Source organism: Pygoscelis adeliae, unplaced genomic scaffold (assembly GCF_000699105.1).
Source record: "Pygoscelis adeliae isolate BGI_AS28 unplaced genomic scaffold, ASM69910v1 Scaffold7, whole genome shotgun sequence".
Taxonomy (NCBI): Eukaryota; Metazoa; Chordata; class Aves; order Sphenisciformes; family Spheniscidae; genus Pygoscelis; species Pygoscelis adeliae.
Window position 1 is genome coordinate 4,724,334 of NW_008825268.1, and position 11,346 is coordinate 4,735,679.

General features: G+C 37.6%; 1 protein-coding gene across 1 annotated transcript; it reads left to right on the forward strand.

The window, feature by feature from the left end:
* The first annotated feature begins 841 nt into the window (after window positions 1-841).
* FAM171B (family with sequence similarity 171, member B) lies at window positions 842-10,613 on the forward strand. Its single transcript, XM_009329659.1, has 7 exons — window positions 842-959; window positions 1,663-1,755; window positions 2,049-2,207; window positions 4,054-4,221; window positions 7,966-8,082; window positions 8,901-9,024; window positions 9,299-10,613. Exons 1-7 carry the CDS (start codon window positions 920-922, stop codon window positions 10,611-10,613), a joined length of 2,016 nt encoding a protein of 671 aa, XP_009327934.1. The 5' UTR covers window positions 842-919.
* The last annotated feature ends 733 nt before the right edge of the window (window positions 10,614-11,346 follow it).

Here is an 11,346-nt window from a genome sequence, read left to right on the forward strand (position 1 = left end):
AACGTACTGCTCAGTCACTGTGACTATGATCTCTGCAAGACACTAGGTATTGTAAAGGAATGTCAGATCCTCTAATTAGCAGTAGACAAATACTATTTAGAAGTTGCAATACAGAAAGGTGAAAACTAGACCAGAAGTGTAAATCTGGTGGGAGATAAAAAAAGTGTCTGGATGCATTTGATTACTTTATAATAATTTTACACATGTAAAAATAAATGTGTTATCCCACAGTCTGTAGACATTAGGTTCTCTGTTTTTAGAAACTCAAGGTAAATCTTTAAATGTGTGACCCAAGCCAAGGGTTACACTTGGAAAACAAGACCTGTATTATCCGTGTGATATTGCAGAGCACTTGCCAGGCACATCTCACATTGTCACAGATGCATTGTGCAAGCTTAAATGAAAAGGGGAAGAATTGCTTTGCAATTTTGGTTTTGTTTGTTTTTTTTTTTTAACTGGTTAGGTATTATATTTGCTGAGTTTGGTAAACACTTTTTGGCATCTTTGTGCCCCATCTCAAGGTTTTTTTTGCTTCCTTCTTCCCTGTGGTATATAGCTATATGATTACCCCTCCCTTTGGCCAGAGCTTACCCTCTGTTGAGACAGAGATCCACCATACAGTGGATGAATAGCTAAGGCGCAAACTCTAGGACTTCTTTACAAACTTAAGTTATGGTCCTTAGTTATGATGTATATGACCTCCTGTTTTTTCTTTCTGTTAATAGGATCTGTTTTTACGCTGAAAATTCAAGTAAATGACATCATCAGTCATCAGTACCTGCGACAAGCGGTTGTAGAAGTGTTTGTTAACTACACAAAGACAAATTCTACTCTTACTGGAAACAATGGAGCAGTATTAATAAAAGTTCCCTACAAATTAGGATTAAGCTTAACTATTGTATCATACAAGGATGGCTATATGTTAACACCTTTGCCTTGGAAGACTGGGAGAATGCCAAGTACGTAAGCATCTTACAGTCCTAGTATTAAGCTGTATCTGTCGGTAATTAAATTTTTCTCTTCCTCAGCAGTCTGGGTAGTTACTGTCATCTGAAAATGACTGAATGAAGTCAGTCAAGGGAGGTGGTGCAGGCGTAAGGGTGAATGATCTGTTAGACTTGTCAAAATTCTTACTATTGTAAAACAGAAAATAGCCCTTTTTTAACTCTAAGTAGGTTATATTGCGATACTGTGAATGTATTCTGAGAAATTGTTTACCAAGACTTAGCAAAGGGCTGGTAATGTGTTTTGACAAAAATCGTTGTCTTTAGTGATTCCTGGAATGCCAGTGCTTTGAGTCCTGTATAACAGGTATAACCTGTTGTTACAGCTTCCTTTCAGCAGTGTTTCCTTACAAGTTTTCCTGTTTAACTATTGCATGCTCTTAAAGTTATATGATTTTTTTTAAAAAAAAAAAACAGATGGACTCTTAAGAATTCTAGCCACTTGTTTATCTGTAGAAGGCATAAGACAGTAGCAAACATAAAACAGAGGTCTTCCTACCTGACCACTAAAATTCCTGCTCTGGACAACAGGAGTAATTTATTTATCCAGTCTTCATATACTCTCTTACTGCTCTATTCACTATTCCTTCAGAATCTGAGATCTTACAGGATTTTTTTTTTGGTTGCACAGTGTAACAGATATTATCACTTTCCACAGTATACTCGTCTGTGACACTTTCATTATTCCCACAAAGTCAAGCTAATATATGGCTGTTTGAAGATACTGTCTTAATTACTGGAAAACTGTCTGGTAAGTTCAGTGTATGCAGACCATAATCTAAACACTTTGTGATAACCATCTGTACACATACAAAAAAAAAATTAAGCATGTTCATATTCTCAGAGAATACCTATCTGAAAGCCAGATTTTCAGTTAATTGTGTAGCTGTATGTGTGGCTGTGACAAGTGCTAGACTAGAAATACACAAACCGTGGAGAAAATGGGTGAAAATGGGTTGTTATGCTAAATAGATTTCTGAGCAGTAATAAAAACACTGTTTGTGTGTTTTACCATTGCTAAGACAAAATATTCCTCTTTTATAGATGCCAAATCTCAACCAAGTGTTCAGTTTCCAAAATTTTTAATAAAGCTTCCAACAAATCACCACATTACAAATGTTACAGCCTATCTGACAGTGCCAGAGCAATTTTTCAAAGTGGACAGCTTTCTCTATACAACAGGAATTCTTCTAAATAAATCAGGTATGTAAATATGTTGTTTAAGAATTTTTTTAAAAGAACAAATTATAATGCATATGAGTGCACAGTGTTTCAGAAAAGCATACGCTTAAATTAAAAGGGCCTGAACCTGCTTCCATTGCATTAAACCACAAAGCTTTGTTCTATAGGAGCAAGCTATAAACACATCAGGTAAGTAATTGATGTCACTCTTATCTTTTTCCATGTAGTATGAGAACATAACACATCTTACTACACTGAAATACTCCTTCAGAGTCTGCTTTTTATATACACGTGTGTGTGTGTATATATGTATATGTTCAGGATTTCATGAGACTGTGGAACTGGTTTAGTAAACACCTTAAAAATACGGTTATGGCCAGAGTGTAAACTAGGTGAACCTAAAGAAATCAGTGAAACTGCAGCAGTTGACTTCAGCTGTGGGGTTTTCTGCATTTTCGCTGGAATGGTTGGCTCTAGGAGCTCTACACCTAACATAAAGATTGTATGGAAGCTCTAGTTTGGCTCACAGGCAGTTAATCTGCCTAAGCCTGTTTGAAACCAAGTAGTCACTATGTATACAGAGCACAACTGTAGTATGTTTGCTGTGCATCTGTTTCACTGGAGAAGCAGTAAGTGGTTTCGTGAGTCATTATAACTCTGCTCACATGCAGTTGGATCTTTTAGTATTTGTCATTCTATCAGATTTTTTTTATTTGTAAAAATACAGTAATCTCTGGTAGACTGTACTGTGTGCAGTTCCATCTTTCTTTTGTTCTTTTCTTTCTATTCCCAATGGACCTGAAGCCATGAGGCTCTTAAATTCATTGCAGCACATGAGGAGGTCACTGCATGGCTTATTTGAACTTGTCATGCTCTTTTCTTTAATTTTCATTGAATTAAAATAATCATATATATTGATGTCTTGACTTACATATTTTAAAATCTTTATTATATATATTTCACCTCTTTAAATGTAAAGCATAAGAGAATAGGCACTGTTTCTCCCCTTTGAGTTTTCCTTTCAGTCTGTCTGGCATGTGTTTTAAATTATTCATATACTCCTAAAGGAATAGGCTTCCTTTTTAGGGCACGTGGAAGCTAATTGATATCTGATGCACCAGGAGTTTTCTCACAACCAGCTTCTAACACCTTGCATAGATTTAACATTATTCTGGTACTTACTAATTCTGTTTCAGCTTCTTTCACCATGCTGTCATATTGTGCATTCTGAAGTATTTGCAAATTAGTGTAAGGAAAAGAAAGGAAACAAACTTTCAGGCTGCATTGTAAAGCGTTGTATACACAATGTTTCCTTTGAGCGCTTTGACAAGCCTCATGATTAACTATTCATTTAATTATAACTACCAAATTAGAAAGTTAATCCTTACAGGAAAGTTTAAGAGGACTGTTCAACTAAGGAGAAATGCAGCAGTCATATATTTGCATATGTCTTCAGTTTGATTCAATGTTACGTATATTGCAATTATACAAAAATTCTTGTACTATCTATATTTCACATAGGTTAGCTACTTTGTAATCAAATTATCTGAGGGGAAAAACCCTTCTTCCACCCCCAAGCCAAGTTTTGCCTAATCATTGGTTCTATAGTCAGCATTGAACCTATATGTCAAAAGTCTGTTTCTCTTTTACAGATTTGGTATAGAAATGACTGTATTTTAATCACAAGACTTTAAAAGTCCAGAAGAGGTGTTGATTTTTATTTGACCAAGTTCGTGACAGCTGACTGTGTAGCTGGATGTGAATGAGGGCTTGCCTTTTGTTATAATGAGGATAGATAATTCTAAATATTTTTTTTAAAAATAGCCTGTAATTCTCCATTCATAGTGAAGATATTTCTCACACTCAGGTTTCAAAAGCGTGGAATTAGCTCCTCTTGCTGCAATATGCGTAAATGTTCTTTTGACTGGGAAAGAACTGAAAGTAAATGGTCCCATTCAGATTACACTTCCTCTTCCCACAAGTACTGTAAAATCAGGAGATGCTATACCTGCATGGACATTCGATATGAAAACTGGTAAGTGGGCTAAGTTATCTGTTACCCTACCTTTTAGCACATGTATATAGTTTTGGGCACATGCCACTATGTCATGGAACAGTGATGGCACTAATATATGAGGTGGTGGTAAATAGTCTCAAATTTTATTAGGGGTTCTGTATTGGGTTTTGATTGACTAGCTTGAATTGTTCAGAGGAATTTCCCTGCTTTCATTAGTTCAAAAAGCTTTGGTAAAATTCATTAGCATTCCTATTGAACAAATTTTTAATGTAATGGATTTTTATTTTCATGGGAGGCTAAGGATTCAGGGAACATACGTTTTAGGTGATGTTAAATTTTAAGCCTGGTAATTTTGTGAATGCCTTCTTAAAAGAAAACAAATCAGAATTGAAGATTTGGATGCTTTGTTTCCTAGAGTATAGCTCTAAAGATCCTTTGACACTAAAGCTGGAATAGATATTACTTCAGTTAACAAAAGCAATTCAGAAAGTGAAATGAAGGGGAAATAAGAGTTATCAAAGGGAACAACATAGTTCTTACAGTATGCATGGGAAGAGGAGGCTAGGGATTAGACATTGTAAACCTTTTGTCCTCCCTTCATGTCTAATTTTAGTCAAGAGTGAGTAATGAGCTACATACACGTATCCCATTTAGATGTCCTGTATTAGGTGTGTGTGCATTAGTGTACTGATTGTCTTACATTGTACCTTATACTTTCCATCACACTTCATCGTGAAATATGCAAGTGAGTGAAGAGGTAAGTGTCTTACTCCTTATTAAGGCAAAAAGCTGTTATTCAACTGTTGGAAGTACAGGAGAGGACACCAGCTCTAACAAAGCATTGTTTACATGTCTAAGAAAGAAACTGATCATCTTAATGAAGAACAACCAAAGAACATTAATTTGAGTTAAGAACATGCTGATAAAAAATTGGCTAGGTTATCTCTTGGGAAAAGAGTGAATAGAATAAGTTTTGGCATAGAAGATTAAGTCTGTCTATATACCCAGAAGACTTCAGAGGGGTAACGTGACAAGAGACAGCATTCTTCATCAAAGAAAGGGTTTTAGTCTGACATGGTAAAATAGCACAAGGGAGTTTAATTTTTTGCTGCCACAGCCACTTTTGCCAGCTCCTGTGCTCATCTGTACCTATGTTGAGCTGTTTTAACTCACTAAACAGAAAACTAGGTCAACAATGTTATAAAAACGAAAAGTTGACAGAGCTAGAGCAGTTCAGCACAGGGTCAGGTTAGAGTATAAACCAGTGTACCAGGGTATAAACCTACTTAGGCATGTTGGCCTTGGGGGTAAAGCAACAGCAGTAACGTGGCATGCTGACCCAATAAAAACAATTAAAATGTTTTTTTTCCTCTCAGATGGGGTGTACTCTGATAGAGGTTCCATAAAGGCAAATTGTTTGTGGTGGGTGTTCACTGACTTGTAGTGTTCCCATGGAGCCTTCACTGCTGCTTGCTGAGGAGAGGACAAGGAGGACTGTGGACAAGGAGAGAAACTTTTTGGGCATAACTCTAACTTCCACTTTTTCTTCTACTTCCTCATCTCTTCTCTACAGTGAAAATTTGCAACTGTATTCACTGTTCTGGATGTTTATTCTTAAATATGTTTCTTTTTATTTTTTACTTTTGATCCAACATGTGCAAAACAACTTTTTTCTAAGGTAACTGAGTAATAGCAAGGCATTCCTTGGTCAAGGTTCTGGTGACTGAGGACAGCTGAACACCTTAGCTCTCTGGCAAGCATTCCAGTGTCCATAAGTAGCAGTAGGCCCCCATCTGAGCTGAATGGAGAGCTACCACTGCACTGAATAATGAGGTTCTGGCATCCAAGATGTTGTATGCAGGATGTCCCCAGCAAGGTGTTGATGCACACTTTTAAACTCTGAAGTCCTTGGGTAATATGTCATATTAGTAATCAGAGCTTCCATGTCAGTATTGATAGTGGTAAGGGAACAGGTCTGTGTTTGATGTTGTGTAGACTGATCCATATGCACCAGAAAAAAGATAGAAACTGCTTTTACATGTCTGCTCATGCAGTGTTCCCTGGGGTTACTTGAAGTGTAATAGTACTGAGACTGTTCCTGGAATATGAGCTTTTGTAATTATATTCCAGCTGCTGTAAATGCAGAATTTGTTGATGTATATTGAATGTGGCTTCCTTCTTACTAAATATTTTGCCTCATTAGTACCAAAAGTACTTTGTGGATTTTAACAGAATTACAAAAAAAAAAAGCTTGCATTGCAGCATTAAATTGAGAATGATATCCTTCTGTTTGAATGGCAGTAAATCATAGAAATATGTGCTTACTCATAAATGACATTTTAATGTTTTTCTTAATACGTACTGTTTTCTATGGAGTATATTTGGGGGGAGATAAATTTACTGAAGAGGACAGCAAAGATTATATAGCTTCTTACAGATTTTTTTCAGTCAAGTTAGAACTTCTGGAGACCTAGAATTTTTTTTGCCTTTTATATGTGGTGTTTTGTGTTGGTTTTTATCTGCCTGTAAGTAGCCCACCCTCTGCACTTGTAAAACAATAGTTTTGCAGTGTAGTGACATCTTGCCTTAAACTTGACAGGACAGAGAATTTGAGGATCTGTTGTTGCCTCCATATGAGAGTTAGGGATGGAAGACTTTTCTGGCTGGTCGTGCTCCTGAGTCAGGACAAGAGGTTTTCCAAGTAACTGGGAAACCACCTCTTTCAGGGCTCTAGGTGGCGGCTGCTGCTATTCCCCTCTGCCAGCCATCACAAGTACCAGGAGAAGGCTGCAAGTTTTACTGCTGAATGATATTTTGTGTGTGTGTCTGTGTGCGTGCGTGCATATGTGGCATGTGTCAGTTCTCATCTTTACCTTCTGTCTGGTAGGTATTTCCTTTTGCTTTGCTGAAAGAAGGGTCCGGGAGCAAAATAGAAATTATAGGGCTTTATGTGAATTATACTTTTTGCATGCTTTGGTGGTGGTTGTTTTAAAAAAGCTGGTGGTTCTCTCTCCTTCTCAGTATTTGCAGTTTGAAAATGTCAGGTTGTTTATACGAGGTTGTTTTCTGTCCTTAGAATTTCACAGATGGCCCACAATAAATGTGTTCAAGTGCATTAAGTATAGTTCTGTCTCTTCTGCTGCATGCTTTATTAATTGTAGAAGCTGGCATACCATAATACCTGTCCTTTGCCAGACAGATGGTGTGGAATCTGTGTCCTAACAATAGACCTTTCTTCGGCTAACTGAACTGTTGCTGCCTTGGGGCAGGGAAGAGGAGAGAAACATTCAAGACAAACATTGTTTATCCTATTGTAGCTTATTAGATTAAAATGCTTTCCCGCTAAGTGCTGCTAGCTAATGTTAAACTTGTATTCATATGCTTAAATTACCTGCTCCTTGATTTTTTTAGTCTTGGCCTTCATACATACTTAAGCTTATATAATAGGATTTTTCAAATGATTTGTGTGCGTATCTATGAAAGACATTTGTTAATAGAAAATGAATTATATTAAATTAATTCCAGTAAGTAATGTTGATGCTTTGTTTCAAAGTAAATGTCCACACAGGGATATTTGCAATGAAATAGTCAAGAGATAAAGTTTGCATGTTTAGCTAAAGCTGTGTAATAAATAGTGTATAGGTCAGAAGTTTCAGTTTTTCTTGTGACCTTGTGTATTTTTGGTAATAGCTTAATTGCTAATGGTTTGAGATAGGGAAAAATTCTGCATGGCATGTGCAATATTTTGCCCTTTTTTTTCAGGTGCTTGGGTAAGCCGTGGGCTAGGAATGGTAAAGGAAGCAGATGGTCAATTAGTATGGACTTATACTGCTCAACACTTAGGCTACTGGATAGCAGCTCCACTGCCTGGAACCAGAGGTATTGCAACAACTGGCAAAGAAATTACTGAGTAACCCAAGTAACAGTGTATCATAAGGCTGTCAGTTTGATTGCTTTATTTAACAACAGAAGGGGAAAAACAACATGCAATTTGAACAGTTGGATAACTTTTTTGTTTGAATCCTGATAGTGTGCCTTTGTGCATATAACCATTTCCTAGAACTTCCAATGCTATAGGGGGAAAAGTCCAGACTGTATTTGAACTTACATGTTTATACTATCGCCATCTTTTGGAAGAAGCCTGCAAGGGAACTGTGACTATGGAGATCTAAAAATCAGCGGGACTGTATCCCTTACTGTTGAGGATCATGTATGACAGGAGGAAATACAACACGAAAATTAGTCTTGGGTAAAATGGTCCCAGTGGATTCTGTCTTATGTAGACTTGTTGCATGTTTTGCAAGTTCATATGAAGGGATTCTTATGGGAGAAATATGATGTCAAAATTTAAAAACGGCACTTTCTGACAGAAGCACTAACTAGAAAATGTAGACCATGTTTCTAAGTCAGTTTGGACAACTAATACAAATGTAATTTGACTGGAATTGGGTAGATGTCATGGTAAGGCTTTAGTACTTGAGATGAACCTTTGAAGATCCATTATATTGTAACCACTGTTTGTATATTTTCTAGTTTGCTGAAATAGCAAGGTGAAAAGGGAAGGATGAACGTAGTGCCATAGGAACACAAAATCACTGGAAAAGTACAGTTTAATTTATTAGTTACAGCTCTGCATATCAGGCGGAATTATTTGTTTTTGAGAACTAATTCTTGTCTGGTTTTGTTCGACAATCTAGAATCCATTATTAGTGCGGTTTCCAAGGACATAACAGCCTATCACACAGTGTTCCTTACGGCCATACTGGGAGGTACAGTTGTCATTATCATTGGATTTTTTGCTGTTCTTCTTTGTTACTGCAGGTAAGCAAAAAGAGAGGCTCTAATAAGCTGAGCATGAATGGAACTTAAGGTTGATAAAATAGTCTTTTGAAGTTGAGACTTGTTTCCTTAGCTAAACTATAATGTGTAGCCTAATATTTCTTTAAAAATTACAGTTATTACAGAACTTCATTTTAAGTTTGTGATGTCACATTACACTATAACTTTTAACCAAAATCTAATCTTCAGCTCTGGAAGTGACCAGTCTAGTACTCCCTAATATGCTCTACAGTCACCTTACATCTCTTTTGCATAGGGATAAATGTGGTCGGACGCAAAAGAAGGAAAAAAATACAACTAAGCTGGAGGTCATAAAAAAAGACCAGACAACATCAACAACTCACATAAATCACATCAATGCTGTCAAAGGGCCTTTAAAGTTGGAGGATAAGTCACAGTTATATACACCGAAGATTTCTTCATACAGCCCTCAAAGAAGGATGTCCATAGATACGGAAGATGGAAAATCACGAGACAATTTTAAAATCTACACAGAGGATGCTTCTGGTCAGTCAAGAAATTCAGCCCATTCATTGGAGCCTAATGTTGGAGTTAGGCACCTACAGCAGCCAAAGCATAGTAACAGTACTATTTCCCAGGCTTCTAGGGACATTCAAGACCAAAACAGATACCTTTCACTGAAAGAGGAGATGTATGGGCTTTCCCATATTCCAGAACATCTAATGCATATTTACAATCAACCTATTGCTATTCTTCAAACCTCTGACCTTTTCCACTCCCCAGAACAATTGCATCCTGCTAAATCAGCAACTTTGCCAAGAAAAGGGCAGTTAGTGTATAGCCCCATGATGGAACCCATGAATCGCGACAGTTACATGCAAACGTTACCAAAAATGCCAGTGCACTCTCATCCACAGCCTTCTGTCTGCAGAGATGAAAACAGTACATTAGATAGTGAAGAGGGCTTACCTTCTCAAACGTCAAACTGGGGCCGGTACACTAATAGCTTACTGGAATCTGTCTCTGTTCCTGGGACATTGAATGAAGCAGTTGTAATGACTCCATTTTCATCTGAACTTCAAGGTATTTCAGAACAAACATTATTGGAACTCTCTAAAGGAAAACCATCTCCGCACCCTCGAGCATGGTTTGTGTCTCTGGATGGAAAGCCCATTGCTCAAGTGAGGCATTCTTTCATAGATCTGAAAAAGGGCAGGAAAACAGAGAGTAACGATACCAGTCTGGACTCTGGTGTGGACATGAATGAGCATCATCCTAGTAGGAAACTGGAGAGAGAGAAAACTTTCATAAAAAATATGCCGCATTCTAAGATCCTTTACTTGGAAGATCTGGATCTGAGTAGCAGTGAAAGTGGGACCACTGTTTGCACTCCAGAGGACCAGGCTTTGAGGCACATTCTGGATGGAGGGAATGGGCCAGTCATAGAACAGCATGATGAAGAAGGTCTAAGAAGAAAAACTCTGTCAGGAAGTCATGAATCTGGTATCCCTTCTGCTAAAAAAAGGGATAGACCGTCTATCGCAAAAAGAGATAGCAAAACCAATATCTGGAAGAAAAGAGAGGAGAGGCCACTTATTCCCATAAATTAAAACACAGTGTGCTTTGTGTTCTTGCTCTCCCTGCTGGTTGTTGACCTCTTGGCTTCTTCTGTAATTCTGCAGTGTTGGGTTTACAAGGGAAATGTTGTTTTCTAGTATCAAGAAAAGTTACTTTTTTTTTTAATATACCAATTGAGTTACTAAACTTCAACTGGGCAATTGATATTCAATGTGAATTGAAAACAGGGAAATGCTACTATTAAAATTTTCCAGTTCCTAATTTTGCTGGCAGTAGAGGGAAGGCCCACATTTTAATTAGCCTGTCATTCTTGGACGCACCTCTGGGAATGCACGGTGAGAAATGGAGGCACATGTTTTAATTTTTTCGTACTTGTTGCTAATGCGTTGGTATACTAGTTAAAGCTATTCCTTGGCCTTGTTCCTAATCAATGTGACCATCTGTACAGCATTTTATATGTGAACTTTTCTAGGGATCTGTTACTACTTCTTTGTATAATGTAAAATGTTTCATCAGTTAGACCCATGACACCAGCAGATGAGCTCTGTTGGATTTATCAGCGGAGCTCTATAGCATTACTGCCCTCCCTGTGTGCCCATCCATGTGCAAAAGGTTGCCAGTCCACATAGCAGTGGCAGAAGGGGGAAGTGTACACGCTCTGTGGCCACTGCGGTTCATGGTCCCCACTGTCTTAGGATGTTGCCCGTCTGCTTTGTTTTAATTTGCTTTGTTACAAGCTGTGGACGTTGAAGATTGGCATCCGCT

What these genes read in the sequence shown, in the direction of transcription:
- FAM171B (XM_009329659.1), top strand. Translation starts at nt 920, where the DNA reads ATGTTAACACCTTTGCCTTGGAAGACTGGGAGAATGCCAA. An exon ending in AATTACTGGAAAACTGTCTG is followed by an intron (nt 1,756 to 2,048) that starts GTAAGTTCAGTG and finishes CCTCTTTTATAG; the next exon opens with ATGCCAAATCTCAACCAAGT. An exon ending in GTTCTTCTTTGTTACTGCAG is followed by an intron (nt 9,025 to 9,298) that starts GTAAGCAAAAAG and finishes TCTTTTGCATAG; the next exon opens with GGATAAATGTGGTCGGACGC.